This window comes from Anoplophora glabripennis, unplaced genomic scaffold (assembly GCF_000390285.2).
Source record: "Anoplophora glabripennis isolate ALB-LARVAE unplaced genomic scaffold, Agla_2.0 scaffold231, whole genome shotgun sequence".
NCBI classification, from domain to species: domain Eukaryota; kingdom Metazoa; phylum Arthropoda; class Insecta; order Coleoptera; family Cerambycidae; genus Anoplophora; species Anoplophora glabripennis.
This window is the reverse complement of record NW_019416343.1, coordinates 150433-172297: the sequence shown is the minus strand read 5'-3', so window position 1 is coordinate 172297 and position 21865 is coordinate 150433. Positions and strand designations below refer to the sequence as shown.

At 32.3% G+C, this 21865-nt stretch overlaps 2 protein-coding genes across 2 annotated transcripts in view; both read left to right on the top strand.

The window, feature by feature from the left end:
* LOC108905489 (serine protease 7-like) overlaps nucleotides 1-2878 on the top strand; it is a 23677-nt gene extending 20799 nt beyond the window's left edge. Inside the window, exon 6 of the mRNA XM_018708362.2 lies at nucleotides 2374-2878. Within this exon, the coding sequence (XP_018563878.1) occupies nucleotides 2374-2696 (323 nt within the window). The 3' untranslated portion in view covers nucleotides 2697-2878. The remainder of the gene's footprint in view (nucleotides 1-2373) is intronic.
* Nucleotides 2879-7425: 4547 nt separating this feature from the next.
* On the top strand, nucleotides 7426-21167 carry LOC108905492. Its single transcript, XM_023454170.1, has 7 exons — nucleotides 7426-8294; nucleotides 12111-12311; nucleotides 14657-14873; nucleotides 16454-16641; nucleotides 16850-16936; nucleotides 19422-19715; nucleotides 19835-21167. Exons 1-7 carry the CDS (start codon nucleotides 7466-7468, stop codon nucleotides 20134-20136), a joined length of 2118 nt encoding a protein of 705 aa, XP_023309938.1. The 5' UTR covers nucleotides 7426-7465; the 3' UTR covers nucleotides 20137-21167.
* The last annotated feature ends 698 nt before the right edge of the window (nucleotides 21168-21865 follow it).

The following is a 21865-nucleotide window of genomic DNA, read 5'->3' as shown; positions in this document are numbered from 1 at the left end:
TACAAAGTGATCCCGAATTATGTGCAAAAAATTGTTTATACAATTTTAATAGGGGTCCTGTATTTTGACTAAACGAACTTGGGAACTCAGGAACTGCTGTGTCCTTAAGATAAACTCGGCCACCAGGTCTTATTAAGAAATCACTTGATGTGAAGTGATCTGAACATACAACACTATCTTTAGGACTATTTTCCTTTCCTATACAGCTCAAAATGCGAGAGAGCCAAACGTCTCGGCGTTCAACATTCGAAGGAATCCTAAAATCAAATTACCTAGGTATATTTCCTTTTAAATAATGTTGCCTTTGCAATTCATGTTACTTTTTATTTAACCGTAACACACAATTCACGTTTTAAAAAAATATTTTATATTTTCAATATTATTGCACTGAAAATTTTCTATTTCAAATTTTGTTTTAAACTACCGTCTGTTATCTGTTACGCCCATGGTAAATCTACCTACCTGTGAAAAGAGCGATTGCCTCCACTTTTAAAGCGAAATCTACATATAACACAATATTTTCCCATTGTCTATTCACAAAAACTATAAATTCTGCCAAAGAAACTAATAATCCACGGTAAACACAACGTTAAACTCAGTAAGCACGCAAAGAATTAATGGCGGCCGATAGTCGTAAACAATAATAAACATCTAGCATAGAGCAAGTACTGCGCGCGCACCTTACCACATGTCTTTAGCCAATAGGAGGCTGAGTTCTCAAAATATTTACAGTAGAACAAAACAAACCAAGACAATGCACTGTCTATCCTTTCTGAGGTCGTTGCCTAAATCATACTCTGCGGCACGAGTTGAGGATTTTGGATGAATATTAAAATAGGCTAGCACATTTATTACATTATCTTCATTTGAAGTTACTGGTTTTGGTAAAATCCTTTCTGCACAAATTCGACCATAGTTGAGTTGCTAAAATTCTTCTTAACTTTCTTCTGCTCATTGGTGGCAAATTTGGATATGTCTCATTAAAAACTGTACATGTTCTGCTTAAAATCCCATTGCAACGTCCGTGAATGAATAATAAATTTAAAATATCAGCATTTGAATATGTATTGTTTTCCATTTCTTACAAACACTAAATTAAACTGTCACTGCAAGAGACTAACAACAAATTGACAGTTTAGTTGTTTGTTTTGAAGTTTTGCTAAACATTCCACAGCTATCCTCGCAAGAATTTACATGATTTTAGGTGATTACACAAAAAATAGTAGATAACTTAAAAACTAAAAGAGATAGGTATAGGGAACCTTGATACCGTTCGAAAGAGAATAAAATTGTGTATCAGAATATAGAAAAACAGGGTGTTCCATTTAAAAAAAAGACTTATGAAGGTTTGAAGTTAACTATACTCGGCATTAAATTTTTAGCACCCTGTATGCAATTAAGCCATTTTGAAAGTATGGATGGGAAGCTTAGGGGTCTAGCTATCCCCCCCTATAAATATTGTTGCTTTATCTTTCTTACTATAAAATACACATGGTTTGAAGCTAGTCACTGTTTCTCTCAATTTAATTGAAAAAAATTACATTTCGAAAACGGTTAATTTTAGGAATAGGGAAACTTCATAAAAGTCCATCTAAAATAACAAGTAGAATCCAAAATTACTATAAAATATAGGGTGTTCCATTTAAAATAAGCAAGTTGATGGCGAAGTGGTACATGGACGCCATTATTTTAGTTGAGAAGGGCATGTCCGAAAACCCGGTATCCCAAATTTTCAAAATTCAAATCGAAATAGTCCCAGAAATAATTCTAATGGGCCGTCACCGTGAGACACCCCGTATATTATAAGAAAAATTTTCAAAAAAGAAACAGAAACTCCTCGAAAAAACTTGCAGTGAAAAAGTGTTCTCCGATTTTAAAAATTCCTCTAAATAAATTTTCGACAATAATGACAATAATTATTGTTTTCGAATGTCAGGTTACTTCGTATGTTTAATATTGTTAACGTTTTTTTTTTCACTATGTTTTATAATTGAATATTTATGTTCAGTTAAATATTCGGTTTGTAGTACGTATATTTTATTGTATGACCTACCTATTTAAAATGCCCTAGATTGCCAAATATTTAAATCATAATCTCTTTGACATTCCTATTAGAGTACATATTTCAATTTTAATTTGTTATCTTTGTTTATATTTTGCTTAATATTTTGTAAAATCTTTAGGTGTTTTACACTGTTTTTAACAAGCAATGGTCGGTTTGCGCCCTTAGTCATAAAAGCGTTGGACAAAACTGCGAATAAGTACTCGAGTGTGCAGGTAAATTTAGAGCATGTTGTTGTTTCCGGATTTAGTCTCGTCTCAAATAAGTCAATGCTGATCATGAGTCCGCTGAACATTTCTTATTATTTTCAGAATTAATCAGCAAGATCAAATTGAAGGTCGAGGTTCCCTCATTCGACAAAGAGAAATGCAAGGAAAAATACTTCTCACGTAACATAATCCTCAAGAATACCCAAATATGTGCAGGAGGCGAATATCGAAAGGACAGTTGCACGGGAGACTCGGGAGGCCCGCTGATGATGTCCACTGATGACGGAATCTGGTACGCTTTGGGAGTCGTGAGTTTTGGAATGGGCTGTGGAGTCGAGGGATGGCCCGGAGTGTACACAAACATTGCGAAGTTCTTACCTTGGATCCAATCGGAAATGGAAGTTAATATGAGCGGGAAGAAATGAACATAACTCATAAGGACAGAACCAAAGTTATTGTTAACAAATTCGTAATCATTGATGGATTTCCAAAGATTACAATATTCATCCTTAACTTATTTTAGAATAATATTATTTATTAAATTGTTATTAAGTAGTTTAATTAATATGATCTAAACAGTATTAATAGAAATAAAGATTGAAGATTTTACCGAGTTTTTAATGAAAATAATACATTAATTAATGATATTTGTTATGAGCCTGAAATCTTAAATTATTAACAAAGACAACGATGTAATAAATTACACATGCAAAAGGAGTATGCTCTAATTACTATAAATTTAAAAGTATATAAAAGTCGAAAACACAAAAATAATAGCAATTTATTCGTTCCTTAAAAAAAGTGTAACTACCAACAAATAAATTTTTCATCAATACAAAAAAAAATCACTATACTCCAGTCGAATTAAAGTTTGAACGTGAAAAAATTGCTAGTAGACATTTCATTGCACTATATGAGTATGTAGAATGATAGTATGAAAGAAGTAACTCGAAAGAAGAGACGATAAGTTGGCAAATTTACGTGTCTTTTTCACTGTTTTTTAATGCCCACGAAAATTTAGACGACATATCGGAAAATTAGTCATTTTATGTTGTAGGCAATTAAATTACCTACAATTTAAGGTATCTGAAGTCATTTTCAATAATTTTCTAGCTGTAAAATAAAGATTGTACGCGAAAAAATCAGTTTTCGAAGATTATTATTATTGCAAAAAACGATGGATGTTGATGAAATCCACTTTCATTGCTTTATCAAAGCTCTTTAGGCTCAGGCTACTATCCCGAATTATGGAAATCAAATTTTGTCTTTCCGTTATTTAAATCAGGTGATAAGTCAAATATATCAAATTATAGGCCGATTTGTTGTCTTAGCGCAGGATAGGCCGGGAAATATAGAGTGGGACGCGACTTTTTGTTTCGGCAAGCTGAATTTATCACTATAGATAATAAATATTATGTACAATAACATATTAGTTTCCACAGTCACAAAAATGGGGGGAAGATTGTTTACAGGCTGGTTAATTGTATAATTTTTAAGTAAATTCACGTTTTTCGCTTATAACTTTATTCCGTTCATTTCCACGAGAAAAGAGTGAAGTACTTTTTTTTTCTCTTCAAAAGACCTACAAATCTAACCCTCGGGCGTCAAAAAATATTGATTAAATCAAAAGTTATAAACAGAAGAAGTTTATTTATGACTTTTGAATTAAACTTTTATAAACTCCGTTATTATTACCAGAACGTTTTGGCATCCAATCCTCTCATTCCTTAACACTGTCTAATAACACACACGAAATCTGGAAATGAATATAATGAAATATACGACGCACGAGCGTGATATAGTTATATATTATTACATATTCGGAAAGCTTATGAACAGATCTTTAAGTTAAAAAAAAAATCGTCAAGATTCGTTGAAAAATAATGGAGTTACAGAAAAATGTACTTTACTGTTTTCTCGTGGAAATGAACGGAAAAAAGTTATAAGCGAAAAACGTGCATTTATGTAAAAATTATACAATTAACTACCCTGTAAACAATCTTCTCCCAATTTTTATGACTGTGAAAACTAATATGTTATTGTACATAATATTTAGCATCTGTAGTGATAAATTCAGCTTGCCGAAACAAAAAGTCGCGAAATGGTCATTTCCCAGCTTATTTTCCTGGCCTATAAAAATAAATACACTGTAACGCTGTAATAATTTAAAATCTCAACAGTAGCAAATATTTTATTTTAAGTATATAACTAAATTAAGGGAATTCCGAGTGTATGCCACTGTAGGAGGTTAACTTTTTCATTGTAGGTTAGTTTTATTGTCAATATAATATTAAACATAATAACTTGTGTTGTTTTAGGAGTAAATGTTTTACTTGCCTTAGAATGCATACTTATTTGTGACGAAAATTAATACATTCAGCTGCAAAAAGTAAATTTAAATGTAAATGTATTCTGCCAATGAAAATAAAAGTATTAATAAGTATGTATTGTGCCAAGAGAATCAGCGAGGGACTGTTGAAGTAACATGTATTTTTGTCATAAATTGCACTTTGTGTTGCGTTTTGATAAAAATTATTTCCTAAACCAACTCCTTTTACGATATGCATTTTAACTTAATATCAATAGTAAAATATTCAAACAATTCAAATTTACTTACAATATATTTTTTCTTTAGAAATTAAAGGAACACGCACTTTTTTATGACATATGGATTTACTTATGACTAGAGAGGTGACCAAAGACATTTACAATGAAGGAATTCATAATCTGGAAATAGAGAAAAATGTGATTCAACATAACTTTCTGCATATTTATGTACCCTTTGCAATAATAAATATATTATTTAATGCATGACGAACTATTTTCTAATATACAGGTATAAAATACATGCAACATAACATTTTTATGTAGCATGTAAAGGTTATAAATTTAATTACTTATTAACTTAAGTTCTTACAATTAATGGCAGGACTCGCATGAAAACGGAGTGCTTGAGTTTTAGCAACATTAAGATATAATGAATTTTGGGAAAACCATTTATTCAAATTATCTAATAAAAATATAACAACTTTGCATTAATATTTGATCAGACTTATTAGACAAAACCAAAAATGTATCATCGGCATATATAGTAAAGTGAACATTGGTCCCAAAATTAAGCCCTGTGGGACTCCCATCTTAACAGTGGCGTACTCTGATTTATATGTTACAGAAGTATTATTCTGATTATTATAATAATTAATAATGACTTATTGTTTTCCCTTCTCAAGAAAAGTCCTGATCCAATTTAGTGCTATTCCGCGAATACCCACATTATGTAATTTAGATAATAACAGTGCATGGTTTACACAGTCGAATGCCCTGCTGAGGTCGCAAAAAAACCCAACAGGACACCCACATGCTTCCAGAGTCATCAATATATTATCATATAAAGAGTGTCTAGAGGTTGTGGTAGACATACTTGCACGAAATCTATGTTGATTTTTTGTAAGTATATGATATTTCTTTAAAAAAGATGTTAATCGTTAGAGAAGCCATATTCAAAAGCTTTTGAAAATCTCAAAGACAGTATTATAGGTCTATTATAATTGTCAAGAGACATTGGATCACCTTTAGTTCTTAAGAACTTTCCCCAGTTTTAGGGTGTTTGGGAATGCACCCACTTCAAACGACAAATTCAGAGTGCAGTTATAACAAGGCAATGCTTGTCACTTTTTGTTTGAATAAAATTATATAAAAGAGAAAGCCACCTACAGCCAACCCTGACCACATTGCAGACGCCCTAAGATTTCCGATCTCTAGTGCAAATAGAACAGCAAGAATATGAGATAGTTCTTTCAAGGATTGCATTATTATTTAATAATTTCAGATAGGTATGTCTATTTAACATTGGTTGACTTCATTTGATAAGATTTTTTGTTTCGAATTTGTTTGAAATAGAGTAAAAAATTCTAGACCCCATAATAAAATAAGTTTAAAAAAAATGAATTTGTTGCCTTGCAAATGAAAAATGAAAAAAATCGAAATCGAAACTAATTTTACTAGTTGTTTAAGTTATTTGATACTATCATATAATAAGGCAATCTATCCAGGTATGATGTATACCAAATTTGATGTATTCCGATATTTTTAAACTTTTTGATTTTTTTTTGTAAACATTGTAAACTCTGTCCTCCCTCGAAGAGGAAGCATTTTTTTAAATGTGCAATATAGCTAGATAGCTAAGTAACGTATAAAAGAAAATTTCAAGATAGATTGCTTAGAAATATAATTTATTCTGGACTATCGCGTACATGTATTGGTATTAGGGTAGCCCAAAAGAAATGAATATTTTTTTCGTGTCTCTTTCGAAAATATGTTAGTTTTAAGAGCCCCCTCAAAAAATCAGCTCAAAAAAAAATTTTAAAGGTCACTCAAGATTTCCAAAATCGTCAAAAATTTATTTATTTTTTTTTCTCGTTATTTGATCATTTTCTAGGTTGAAAAAAAATTCTATTCTGAAAATTTTAAATCGATATTTTAATTTCAAAAGCGTCACTCATAATTATTTCAACTTTCAAAGTAGTATACCTAAAATGTTTTCGAGCGACATCTAAAAATAAATATCAACGAAATAATTGTTTTTAATGAATTTGATGAACAAAAGAATAGAAATAAATCACGAAACACTTAAAAAATTTCTCGAGACAAAATTTACCACCGCACTGTGAATATCAAACATTTATAAATTCAGGTATATCGTGATTTATTTCTATTATTTAGTTAATCAAATTCAATAAAAAAAATTATTAGTTCGTTGCTATTTATTTTTAGAGGTCGCTCGAAAACATTTTAGGTACACTAGGTACTTTTAAAGTTAAAATAATTATGAGTTACCTTTAGAAATTAAAATATCGATTTGAAATTTTCAGAATCGAGATTTTTTTCAACCTAGAAAATGATAAAATGACGAGAAAAAATATTAAAAAAAATTAAATTTTTTACGATTTTTTTTGAGCTGATTTTTTGAGGGGGCTCTTAAAACATGATAAAGTAATATATTTTCACAAGAGCACGAAAAAAAATATTCGTTTTTTTTGGGCCACCCTAATTGGTATACATCATTTTTATTTATTATAGCTCTGTGTTGACCACAACTAAGTCTAGATGACGAACTAAATCCGATAAAATACGCAGTTCAAAGATTATCAACCGCAGCATATGTCGGAATCATTAGTCGCTGACAAGCCGCAAAATGGCAGAGACCATAAAGTTGTTGTGTTTATGTGTAATTTTCAGTGTTATTAAAACCAGTCGTACTCAACTTGGTATTGCAGAACGCGAAGATGAAGTAAATAATGGTTACAGCAATCAGGAGAAGAGAACCTATAGTCACAGATTAAATAAACCTTACTTTAAAAATGAAAATTCCTATCAGAACGCGAGGGACACTTTAAATGAAAAGGAAAATAAGAACAAAAGTCAAAACATTAATATTCCAAGTCAAAATATGATGCAAACTGCAAATACGACGAAGAAATCCAGTCAAAATGTAGAGGGAAATTTGAATCAAAATGTGATAGAAACTGATACGAAGAAAACATTGAGTCACGATACCACTGAAAGTTCAGATCAAAATTTACCAGTCAGTTCAACTGAAAACCTGGTTAAAATTTCTAATGAAACAGTGACCAACATTTCAAGTGAAGATATTATAGAAATAAGTCGAATTAAAATAGAAATTGTGAGTGCAAATGTGACGAATTCTTCCGATGTAAATATGAAGGAAACTTCAACTGAAAATGTGGAGTTAAATCGAAGTGTAACAGAAACGTCGGCTCGAAATATAACAGAAACTCCAAGTGAAAATGAGTCAAAAACCTTTCATGGAAATATGACGATATCTTCCAATGAAATTGTGACCGAGAATGTGGTATTGAACCAAAATGGGACAGAAATTCTAGTGCAAAACGAGACAGACACTCAGACTGGAGTTGGGAGGAATATTTTTATTGAAAATGAAACTTCGACTTTGAAAACTGTTACTAAAAAGAATGTAACAACAACGCTTGTGCCAGAAGAAAGTAAGTCATAGTAGGTAATTTTATTTATTCAAGGAACATAAAAAAATTGCGAGGTATATAGCAAAATTTACTTTACTTAATAATATTTTCACTTTTCAGAAAACAAAGTATACAAGGTGTCCCGATTTAGAGGCGGCATGCTTTGCTTGGTGACACAACACCTCAAAATAAGAAAAACATATAAACCCGTTGGCGGAAAAAAAATTTTTCCTATATTTTATCGGGAATTTAATTATAAAATTTTTCTTTTGTTAGTATATAGAAAACTTTGTCGGTTTCAACTAAAACACGAATAACTAATAATACGTATTGCAGCTATTATTTAAAATTATCGAAAATTCAAAAGTTGGTTATGAATTTATACTTGAGGATGAGGAAAAAAGTTGAAATAAGTAGAATTTAATAGAAAACCAAACAACTTAAACAACAGAAATAACAAGAAATAACATACAATTTGCACTGATAAGTTATACAAATTGTTCAAAATTATCACCGTTTTCTCTCAGGCATAAATATATTCTTCTCTATCCAACAACTGTTGATTGTTTCTAATGAATGTGCATTTATCCGTAATGCGATTCCACAATTCTTCTCGAGATGAACTGACGAGGAATACACTAATTCTATTAACGTTCCCTAAAGAAAGAACTCACATTTGTTGAGGTCTGGTGATCGTGAAGGCCAAACTTGTAGGCAATTATTTCCTCTTCCAATTCATTTATATGGATGTGGTTTAAAAAGTCTCTTACAATATTTCTAAAATGAGGGGTGCTCCATCATGCATAAACCAATGTTGCAGTCTGAGTTGTAGTGACATCTCGTCAAGTAGATCCGGGAGAGCGTTTTGGAGAAATTTTAAAAAAGTTTCGCCATTTAGTCGATTCAATATTTAACTGAACCAATTAGATACCGATCAATAACACCGATCCAAACATTTATTTTAAACTCGAGTTGGAATTGACGAGGATTTACTAAATGAGGGTTTGCATTGTAGTACTAATATGTGGTCATCTTCAATTAATTGTATTCAAAATAAGTTCTTCGTCTTGTGCCCTGATTGCAATAGCACGTTCTCGAGTGTTACTGAAAAGCTTGTGTGTTTCTCGAGGCCATCTTACAACATTGGAAAATGTTTCTCTATAGGGGATTACACGATTTGGAAATCTTTCCCGACACTTTTTCTGTATACAGGGTGTAAAGTATGTTACAAACTTTGGGTGGTGATAGTACATAAAAAATATGACTAAAAACTCTAATAAACATAACCTCTTAAACGCACCGTTTTGAAGTTATAGGCCTTAAAAGGTGCAACTACAAAAGTAGTTTTTGTGACGTAACTCTTTGTTGGAAAAAGAAAACATAATGAAATTTTCAGGGACTAGTCAGCTTTAGGAAGCCAATAAATAATGTGGATATTAATAAAATTGAGAAAGCGGAAGGGTGTTTTTTTATCACCCTGTATCCTATTTTTTGCCAAAAAAAATTTTTCTGCAAAGATACAGCAAATATCATAAGATTTTTAGAAAGACCATTGAATTTAGAAATTTTTTTGTCTCTTGCATTTTTTATGTAAAATGATTAGTTTTCTAATAAATTTACAAAATGCAAAGGGAGTTTACTCACCGCTAGGTGTTAAATTTGACGTATTCAAAAAGTAGGCGCCTGTCACTTTTAACATAGTTGACATTTGTTACCATATTTTAATCGTGTCTGTTGACGAATTATTAATTTGTGAGTACAATGGCGGATAACAATCGTTTTACTAATCAAGAATATGCCGAAATGCATTTTATTTATGGATTATGTAATGGAAATGCAACAGCTGCTCGAAGAACATACATAGAACGTTATCCGCAGAGACGTCAGCCGTCTACACAATTATTTACTCGGATTCACAGACGGATTATTGAAACTGGTAGTGTGGTACCCCGTTACATACATTGTGGTAGAATTGCTAGAAGACTACCCGCGCAAGATGAACAAATTTTGAGATCTTTTGAACAAAATCCGGGAGAAAGTGTGCGAAGGGCAGCTAATCAGTTACAGCTTTCCAGAATGTCAGTTTGGCGTGTTTTGAAGGAAAACGGCCTTTATGCCTACCATCTCCAAAAAGTGCAACATTTAATGCCTGAAGATCTTCCCCGACGCCTAGAATTCTGCCGAATAATACTTAACCATCACCAACATAATGTGGAATTTATTAGCTCCATTTTATTTACCGATGAAGCCACCTTTACACGAGATGGTTTACTGAACTTGCACAATGCACATGCATGGTCAGACGAAAATCCTCATGCTACCATTGATAGTCATCACCAACACCGATTCTCAGTCAACGTATGGGCTGGAATAATAGGTGACTATTTGCTCGGGCCTTTCTTTCTACCTCAAAGGCTTGATGCAGTAGAATATTTAAACTTCCTAGAAAACCATCTCCCTGAGTTAATGGAAAATGTTCCTTTAAATTTGAGACAATACATGTGGTACCTCCATGACGGGGCACCTGCGCATTTCAGTGTTCATGTTAGAGAGTATCTACATATGCGGTTTCCTAATCGATGGATTGGAAGAGGATATAATGCACCAATAGCCTGGCCACCGCGATCACCGGACTTGAATCCTGTCGATTTTTATCTTTGGGGACACGCGAAATCTCAAGTTTATGCAACCCCTGTTGATACAGAAGATCAACTTAGACTGCGAATTGTAGAAACCTTTAATTTAATAAGAAATAGTCTATTCATATTCCAAAGAGTCAGATTTAACTTTATAAAGAGACTGACAGCATGTATCGATGCAGAAGGAGGTCAATTTCAACATTTATTATAATAACATATTTTGTTTTAGTTCTGTTTTGGTTACTTAATTAAAAAAATTATTTTGGAAATTGATTGTATTCTTAAAAATTCACTAGGCTTAAGAAATGTATGTAAATAATTCGGAAGCACTCATCTCTCTGCATTTTGTAAATTTACTAGAAAACTAAACATTTTACATAAAAAACACAAGAGACAAAAAAATTTCTAAATTTAATGGTCTTTCTAAAAATCTTATGATACTTGCTGTACCTTTGCAGAAAAATTTTTTTTAGCAAAAAATAGGATACAGGGTGATAAAAAAACACCCTTCTGCTTTCTCGATTTTATTCATATCCGCATTATTTATTGATTTCCTAAAGCTGATTAGCCCCTGAAAATTTCATTAAGTTTTCTTTTTCCAACAAAGAGTTACGTCATAAAAACTACTTTTATAGTTGCACCTTTGAAGGTCTGTAACTTCAAAATGGTGCGTTTAAGAGGTTATGTTTATTAGAGTTTTTAGTCATATTTTTTTATGTACTATCACCACCCAAAGTTTGTAACATACTTTACGGGACACCCTGTAGTTTCTTTCACAGAATTCTAACACTAATAGTATGTCAACTTGTTCGCTAAATGAACACCTGGCCATTTTCAAAACATTCAGCAAACAATTTATTTTAATCCTTATCAACCCTTTGAAATGTTTCAATTGAACTCTATTTACTGTCGATCAATGCTTTTGGCACATTCACACCGTGATTTTTTTCGAAATTTGAAACCCCATTTTCAAGGCCTATAACTTCTCAAGGGGTACAGCTTAGTATAAAGGTAAGTTACGTTAAATCACCACATTTTAGGTTCCCCTACATACCCCTCTTCTGTATCGGTTCTTATGCAAAACAACCTGTATTTTTTCTAAAATAAAATATGTGCTTCAATCAACCGATTATTCTAATGCTAATTTAAGTGTTTATAGAAAAATTTTCAAACTTGATAGTAGTGCATCTCTTTTTAGATATGATTAGAGAATGTGAGACACCGAATAACAGCTCTGGATTCTGTGTAAATATCAGATCGTGTCCTATCCTTGTACAACAACTGAATAATAAGGAAATGTGGCCCTTTATACGGGCATCCTCGTGTGGTATATCCAAAGATGGTAACCCCAAAGTATGTTGTGAAAAACACAGTAACTTCCAAAATGATAAAAATATTGGTATAATAACATTTATAAACCATTTGTAATTTCCTGCGCTGTGTCATTGAAATAGGGATTTTCCTCTTAACGTTTACAAGTACCTGTAAAAACAAATCATTTTTGAAAAAAAGATATAATTAATAACAAAAGCCAGTTGGAATTTTATTGGACGTGTCTGGGGTGTTTGAAAACTTAGTTTATTGTTGTGTTATTGATGAGACTGACTATATTTGAAGAAGTTAGTGATCATTTTTAAAAAATGATACATATGTATGACAACAATGAATTCGTTGGTATGTTGTTAATCTGCGGTGAACTTCAGCACAACGTGGCAGGAGCATCGCTTTACTATGCTGAAAGTTTTCCGCTGACGTTTCGGGTTTCAAGATATTGGATGAGCACAACATCGTGGGAGATAGACCAAGGCAAGTACGACCATTGCTTGTTACAATTAGAGAAGGAAACTTTAGAAATTCTTGCAAAATGGGACTACAAAGTATGAAAAATATTAAGCGAACCCCAAGATCATCTTGAGAGCGTTGTCAATAACCACTAAATAGTGAGGAAAACTTTTACGAACCGTATTTTAGAAGTTGACAAAGATATATTTTGTCAAAACGTGGTTAATAACGTTCAGTTGGTGGAACAAATTTTGTAGTAAACTTATAGGCAGGAATTATTGACAGGAATTCTGGAATAGTATATACTGAGCTACAGCACTTAGGCCCTATAAGGCCTCTTGTGCATCCTCCTAGCGAGAGATCAGCCCTCCTAAGCTGTTAACCAGCCTATCAAGGAGAAAAAGGTGATGACGTTGCTCAGGGGCTTGCTCTCTGATGTAGGCCATCGAAGGCCACCGTTCTCCTAGCACGAATTCTCTCGTTGATGAGAGTACATGGAAAACTGTCCCGTCTTCCTGCTTACAACCTCTACAGAGAGGTGTTTCGCACTTCCTCATATTGTAGAGGTTTCCTTAGCCAACAGTGTCCGATCTGAATACCCGACAGCAGACGAAGCCAGGTGTTTTTTAGCTGTGTCTTTGCTGGGGTATCCTAAAAACTCCTTAGCAAATTGACATCTGTTTATTTCATCCCTCCGTGTTCTAAACTCTTTGTGGGTGTTTTCCTTAATCATTTCAAAAAATTCTGACAACGAGAGCACACTGGAGGGACTGGGTCCAAATATAGTATGACCTGATGCCCCCCTAGCTAGCTTATCAGCTTCTTTATTGCCATTGCACCGATCATATCCCTTAACCGAACATACAGATATGCTGTTGGTAGCTGAAGCCACCACCAGCACTTGGTGGCATTCCCATACCGACCTGGACATTATCTTATTATCGATTATGTGAGATCAGTATTGATTGTCTACTATTTGTGTAGATTCTAATACATTTGCCCGTTATCTGCCTACGGGCAATTTCTTTAGCAGCTATAGTTATACCTGTCAGTTCCACTTCCATAGCCCACTGATATTGGATGTGTAGGATCTAGAATAGATCCCAAATCCTGTACCTTCTTTCTTTGTTGATCCGTGAATGAAGATGTAATTACACCCACACTGACGGTCTCCTCCTCGTTTTTGATGAGTACTGTGTAGGGTCTGTCAAACACAAACTGAGTAGAAATCTTCACAGTGTTTGCCTGCAGAAGAGGCATCTTCCTGACGGCCTCATTCCATAGGCGACATCTGACTTCTCAACATCCTATATTTGTTTTAACATCAATGTTCTTGCAGCGAAGCATAGTTGTCAGAGCCACCTCCTTTAGATAAATATCTAAGGGTGGCACATATAGCATCACTTCCATTGCTAACGTTGGTGTTGTTCACATAGCTCCTGGAACGCTCGGGTAAGCTATTCTTTGCACCTAGCTGAGTTTCTGTTTAGCTGCTATTAGTTTCACTATGGCAGTGTATATCCACATGATTGCCTTTGCTTTCATCGACCAGGTTTTTCCAACAGTTCTGCGGCATTGCTCATAGCCTATAGGATATGGTATTTTTATTCTTCTCTTCAAGTGAAGATTCCATGTTAGCTTTGCGTCGAGTGTGACTCCAATATACTTCACATCCGTTGCAAAGCTTAGCGTGGTGATTATTGACTCTATCCCTTCGTGAACTAAAAATCTTAGAGAGAAGATTTTTTTTGACCCCAAAGTAGTGTTTAAAAATTAATTTAACAACTTCAGTGCAGCTTAAAATTTATGTGTTGGTTTTACTTATATTATTTTTCATCATTTTCCAATAAATAAAAATGTACTAAATGGAAAACCTTTGTTTCGATGACACCGCGTATAGAAGCTCTATTACAGAAATGTCGATATTGGAAGCTTTGTTTTTTATTAGAGGCGATGTTTTAGCAAAACTGTGTGGTTACCAGGAGCAGCATTTCCGTCAAAGGATAATTGGTGGTAGAGAGGCTTCTCTAGGTGAATTCCCTTGGATGGCTCTTCTTATACACAGAAACAAAAGGGGCGAGAACATACTCGGTTGCGCGGGTTTTTTGATAGGTGTAAAATACGTCATTACAGCAGCCCATTGCACACACTCCAGTGCCACTAAACAAAGAGGACCAATGTATGTATAAGTACAGGATAGTGCATGGCGTATGTAAATAAAATTGACTTATAAAGCCATGCTCAATTTATTAATGGCTCAGAAATTAGAGGCATTTTTATTTATTTATTCCAAATTTATATTGAAAACAAGACATTGTTCTATTCTTGCGTTTTTTTTTTTCGTAAATTAAAGTTCAATTAAGAAAAATAGATATTTAAAAAAAACTGATGTTTAGTAATTACTATCTTAAATGCATTGTTGTTACTGCAAGAGTTCGCAAACAAAGTCACATCCGTAAGCATCTATAGTTGCCAACTGCGTGCACTAAACAAACTCCATTTAAATATGGAAAAAAATTAAATAAAACTTACCATTTCTAGAGAAAATGTTGAAATTGATCCCCATTAGCACTGTAGGATTGTATTTGCACATGGCGGGTGACGTTGTGGCCATCGTTCCCGGTACAACCTAGTCGCCGCGAGCGCATTTTCTCCGGCAGCACCATACACTAACACCATATCGACACGTTCGGAAATAGTAAATGCATTGTTTTATCGGTTCATTCTAAAACTAATTTGTGCACAAACTAAAAAATTAAGCAAAGTAAGAAGTAAGAATTTCGTTTTTAATGTAATCGGCACTCTATTATTATTTTTTACTTCTTTATAAAAGTTACACTGTCACTATCTTGGAATTAGAAAATACAAACTTTTGTCTGGAATCTTTCACTTTTTAACACTGATGGGTCGATGGACGATGCTTAATATTTAATCATTAAGTGAATAATGAATTCAATACAAATACAAAATCAGTTGACTGCACAAATTTTTTGACAATGTAACCTAACCTTCTTTTAGTATTACTAGTATTAGATTATACCGATTTAAATTATAAGGTTGCATCTCGGGTCGCATAAAATCATTTCCAAAGTTTTTAATAAATAACACAGGGTCGACCTTCATTTTCGTTGAATAAATAAACTTTAATTTACAAAAAAAAAGCGAACTCTTTTATTACAAATATCATCAATCATCATTAATACAAGCTGTTAATAATACAAATAAGCGAATTGAAGTAGTATTAAAAGACTAAAATGTATAATTACCATTTCATTAAAGGTATAAAAAGGGTTAATGAATTACAAAACAAATAAATAAAATTATTGTTGTCGACAATAGCTCAGAAACATTTTTTTACTGGTCTTGTATACAGATTATCAAACTACGTTTTGATAAAAGTTTATGGCCAGAAAATAAACTAGTGGAAAAGTTATGGAGAATTTTAGTCAATTTCATTGTGTTGCTCTTGTCAGTGAAAATAATTTGAATTTGAATAAGTTGACTTATGTGCTATATTCTGAACAATTAGGCATCTTAAAACAAAAGATATCCTCTGCTTGTTATTCCAAGTGTAGCTATTTTTTAATTGTTGGGCTCCGAGGGCCATAATAACATGCATTTTCACAAGAAACACTTTATAGAGATACTTTTTATGTAATTTATTGAAAAATTAAGGGTATAAAGCAACAAGACGTAATAACACTATAAACAAAAGAGACGTTTTATTCTTTTACTTTATAATCGTATACTTGTTTCCAGAATTTCTGTTCTGTTAGGAGAACACAATACGCAAACAACTGTAGATTGCTCAGGAAATGACTGTGTTAAAAATATTCAGAATATAATTATTGATAAAGTGACGACTCATCCTAATTATGATCCTAAAATCTCAGGACAATTCAACGATATCGCTATTATTAAACTAGGACAAGAGGCTGTATTAACAAGTAGGTTTTGTAGAAAAAAGTATAAATGTATTTTTTTTTGTAATTTTCGCTAATGAATAATTTAGCGACTATGCATGTCTTTATCTTTTCTTAATCACAAATTTTGAATGTAATAATTATTTAGTCGCATAATTTTCAATATTTTCTCCACAATGGATAAAAAGCGAGGGACGCCATTTTGGAAAAATTTAAATATTTTTTTTTTTAGATTTCGTTCAACTCATTTGTCTGGTAATGGACGATACTCAACCTTCTACTAAATATACCTTAAGTGGTTGGGGCAATACTGAGAAAGGTGAGTAAATTTGATTTAGTTTAATTTTTCATTTTAAAATTAACATTTCAATAATTTCAGTACATTTTTTAGAATATGTATTTTTGGCTGCAATAACATCGCATCACAGGTAACACAGTGTAATTCTACATAATANGTTCCCGGTACAACCTAGTCGCCGCGAGCGCATTTTCTCCGGCAGCACCATACACTAACACCATATCGACACGTTCGGAAATAGTAAATGCATTGTTTTATCGGTTCATTCTAAAACTAATTTGTGCACAAACTAAAAAATTAAGCAAAGTAAGAAATAAGAATTTCGTTTTTAATGTAATCGGCACTCTATTATTATTTTTTACTTCTTTATAAAGGTTACACTGTCACTATCGTGGAATTACAACTTTTGTCTGGAATCTTTCACTTTTTAACACTGATGGGTCGATGGACGATGCTTAATATTTAATCATTAAGTGACTAATGAATTCAATACAAATACAAAATCAGTTGACTGCACAAATTTTTTGACAATGTAACCTAATCTTCTTTTAGTATTACTAGTATTAGATTATACCGATTTAAATTATAAGGTTGCATCTCGGGTCGCATAAAATCATTTCCAAAGTTTTTAATAAATAACACAGGGTCGACCTTCATTTTCGTTGAATAAATAAACTTTAATTTACAAAAAAAAAGCGAACTCTTTTATTACAAATATCATCAATCATCATTAATACAAGCTGTTAATAATACAAATAAGCGAATTGAAGTAGTATTAAAAGACTAAAATGTATAATTACCATTTCATTAAAGGTATAAAAAGGGTTAATGAATTACAAAACAAATAAATAAAATTATTGTTGTCGACAATAGCTCAGAAACATTTTTTTACTGGTCTTGTATACAGATTATCAAACTACGTTTTGATAAAAGTTTATGGCCAGAAAATAAACTAGTGGAAAAGTTATGGAGAATTTTAGTCAATTTCATTGTGTTGCTCTTGTCAGTGAAAATAATTTGAATTTGAATAAGTTGACTTATGTGCTATATTCTGAACAATTAGGCATCTTAAAACAAAAGATATCCTCTGCTTGTTATTCCAAGTGTAGCTATTTTTTAATTGTTGGGCTCCGAGGGCCATAATAACATGCATTTTCACAAGAAACACTTTATAGAGATACTTTTTATGTAATTTATTGAAAAATTAAGGGTATAAAGCAACAAGACGTAATAACACTATAAACAAAAGAGACGTTTTATTCTTTTACTTTATAATCGTATACTTGTTTCCAGAATTTCTGTTCTGTTAGGAGAACACAATACGCAAACAACTGTAGATTGCTCAGGAAATGACTGTGTTAAAAATATTCAGAATATAATTATTGATAAAGTGACGACTCATCCTAATTATGATCCTAAAATCTCAGGACAATTCAACGATATCGCTATTATTAAACTAGGACAAGAGGCTGTATTAACAAGTAGGTTTTGTAGAAAAAAGTATAAATGTATTTTTTTTTGTAATTTTCGCTAATGAATAATTTAGCGACTATGCATGTCTTTATCTTTTCTTAATCACAAATTTTGAATGTAATAATTATTTAGTCGCATAATTTTCAATATTTTCTCCACAATGGATAAAAAGCGAGGGACGCCATTTTGGAAAAATTTAAATATTTTTTTTTTTAGATTTCGTTCAACTCATTTGTCTGGTAATGGACGATACTCAACCTTCTACTAAATATACCTTAAGTGGTTGGGGCAATACTGAGAAAGGTGAGTAAATTTGATTTAGTTTAATTTTTCATTTTAAAATTAACATTTCAATAATTTCAGTACATTTTTTAGAATATGTATTTTTGGCTGCAATAACATCGCATCACAGGTAACACAGTGTAATTCTACATAATATGTCAAATTGTATTATACTTTGATAAATGCAATCGCTTTAAACCCTTCTCTTATAAGGAACATTTGTATTCACAGAAGTGCATCATAGTAGTATGCTACTTATGCATGTAACTAAATCATACTAAAACTTTTCTAAGCGAATCACTTCGTGATCACAGTTTATAGATGATCTAAAATACGTAAAAGTTGTTTGCAAAAAGAGCAGTGCATGCTTTGTGCCTATGTCGATTAGTTGATGCCCTCGAACGGTGTGCGGAGGTTTTGGCTTCACAATCTTCTCTTCAACAGCTTTTTTCCTGCTTTTGCTATTTTCTGTTCTAATTCTCAAACATTCATACTTTCTTTCGGTTGAAACACGAGTAAAAGCTAAAAGAACTGATTGAGTTTCCAAAATACCGTTGTCGAAATTTTACGTTTTTAATAATTCTAGGTCTCTACCACAACATAACTGCATGCAAGTGTAGCGAATTTTTACATTTACTCATCTGGGTTACCTCTCCAAATTAATTAACCGTTGTTATAAAATTATAAAAATAAAGGAGAAAACACTCTAGAGAAGTGCAATTTTGAGTAAACAATTGCTTTTTATTTTTAGGAGCAAGAAGCGAAATAAAGTTGAAGGTAGAAGTACCCCTGTTCGACAAAGCTCAGTGCATTAAAAAATATTCTTTGTACAACATAAAAATCGTTGATACTCAAATCTGCGCTGGAGGAGAGTACCAAAAAGATTCCTGCGCAGGAGATTCTGGAGGTCCCCTGATGATGTCTGATGATAAGGGAATTTGGTATGCATCCGGCATTGTGAGTTTCGGTATGGGCTGTGGAGAGACAGGATGGCCTGGGGTATACACGAACATAACGAATTTTTTGCCCTGGATCAAATCTCAAATGACTTAATCATAAGAAATTAAAAGAAAAAATACCCGAAGGAATCTAGCAGGTTAAGTATGGGCNGAAAACACTCTAGAGAAGTGCAATTTTGACTAAACAATTGCTTTTTATTTTTAGGAACAAGAAGCGAAATAAAGTTGAAGGTAGAAGTACCCCTCTTCGACAAAGCTCAGTGCATTAAAAAATATTCTTTGTACAACATAAAAATCGTTGATACTCAAATCTGCGCTGGAGGAGAGTACCAAAAAGATTCCTGTGCAGGAGATTCTGGAGGTCCCCTGATGATGTCTGATGATAAGGGAATTTGGTATGCATCCGGCATTGTGAGTTTCGGTGTGGGCTGTGGAGAGACAGGATGGCCTGGGGTATACACGAACATAACGAATTTTTTGCCCTGGATCAAATCTCAAATGACGTAATCATAAGAAATTAAAGGAAAAAATACCCGAAGGAATCTAGCAGGTTAAGTATGGGCGACGTAATCCACTACCAATTACAATATTTATTTTGAGAAATTATAGATCTCCCCCTTTCAAAAGAAATATATGGGTGGAAACTCTTAACTTTACATTTTTTTTTTGCTAAAATACCAATGTGTAGGAAAAAGGTTTTCTATAAATTAAATGACCATAAAACATCCTTTTTGGTTTTCCTAGTGGATATTCAATCTAAGTAAATCCATAATGTCGTTATTTTTTAGTAAAATGAATATCCCACTTATTTTAAAATGATTAATTTAAAAGGATTTATGATTCTTTATTGCTGAGCTTATAAAAGGGAAATGGTAAAAAAGTTAGGCAAGTTTAAAAACAATTATATATATGAAAACATCAGTCACAAAAGTTTTATGGCAAAGGAATTAGGCAAATGTAAAAAATATTACGCCTTTATTTCGACTTGGGACTTCTAATGTTATCTTAATAAATTTAATTTTTAATTAATTACGTATTATGATATTTACAGTATTTTTTACAGTATTTCACCATGTCAGCACTTCTGAAACTTTCATAAATAAAATTTAACAGGTGAACTGTAACTTATGATTTTTAAAAACCTAACTTGAGGGCATGTCCATAAAAACTGCCATAAAAAATGTTTCTCTGATCTGTTCGGAAAGAAATATAATACAAAAAAAAACCTGGTGCGATATTGAGAAATACTTACTCCTTTCTTTTAATATTTTGGGTAGAAATCGAGAAAAAAAATTGTATAATTAAGAGCTACTACTCTTATATTTCTCTTAAAAGGGAGGGCTCTGATCTAAAATTTACCAAACTTTAGATAATAAGCAGTATTTTGAGAATATACACGCTGTAATTGGTACTGGGGTAGTTTACCCATGCTTACTCTGCTAGTCTCTGTTTGCTTCTTTACATATGTTAAAAGTATACATAAAATGAGAAAACTTAAGTTAAAAGACATGTTATAAATATTAAATAAATGATAATTATCTTATTCTTATTTTGCCATGTTTTAAAAAAGCCTGTAAATTCCTGAAGTAGTGTCAGTACAAAGTTTATTGTTCGTGTTTACTATAAGTTTCGGGTTTAAAATAATAGTTATGTATTTACATTAATAACCAAGTCAGTAAAGTGATTCTTTATTGAACGAGCCTAATAGGCCAGGAAATAAGCTGTAAAATGACCATTTCGCGACTTTTTGTTTCTGTAAACTGAATTTATCACTACAGATGCTAAATATTATGTACAATAACATAATAGTTTCCACAATCATAAAAATGGGGAGAAGATTGTTTACAGGATGGTTAATTGTATATTTTTTACGTAAATTCACGTTTTCCGTTTATAACTTTTTTCCGTTCATTTCCACGAGAAAGCAGTGAAGGACTTTTTTTTCGTCTTCAAAAGACCTTAAAAACTAGCCCTCGAGCGTCAAAAAATATTGATTTAAAAGTTATAAACAGAAGAAGTTTATTTATGACTTTTGAATTAAACATTTATAAACTGCGTTATTATTACCAGAACGTTTTCGCATCGCATCCTCTCATTCGTTATCACTATCTAATAACTCTTACGAAATCTGGAATCGGTAAGTTGAATAGTTTACAGGTTATGGCCTTATAAAAAAATTAACTAATTATTAGTCTGGACGATCCCGAGGATCTTCCACAATCGCACTGATTTTTTT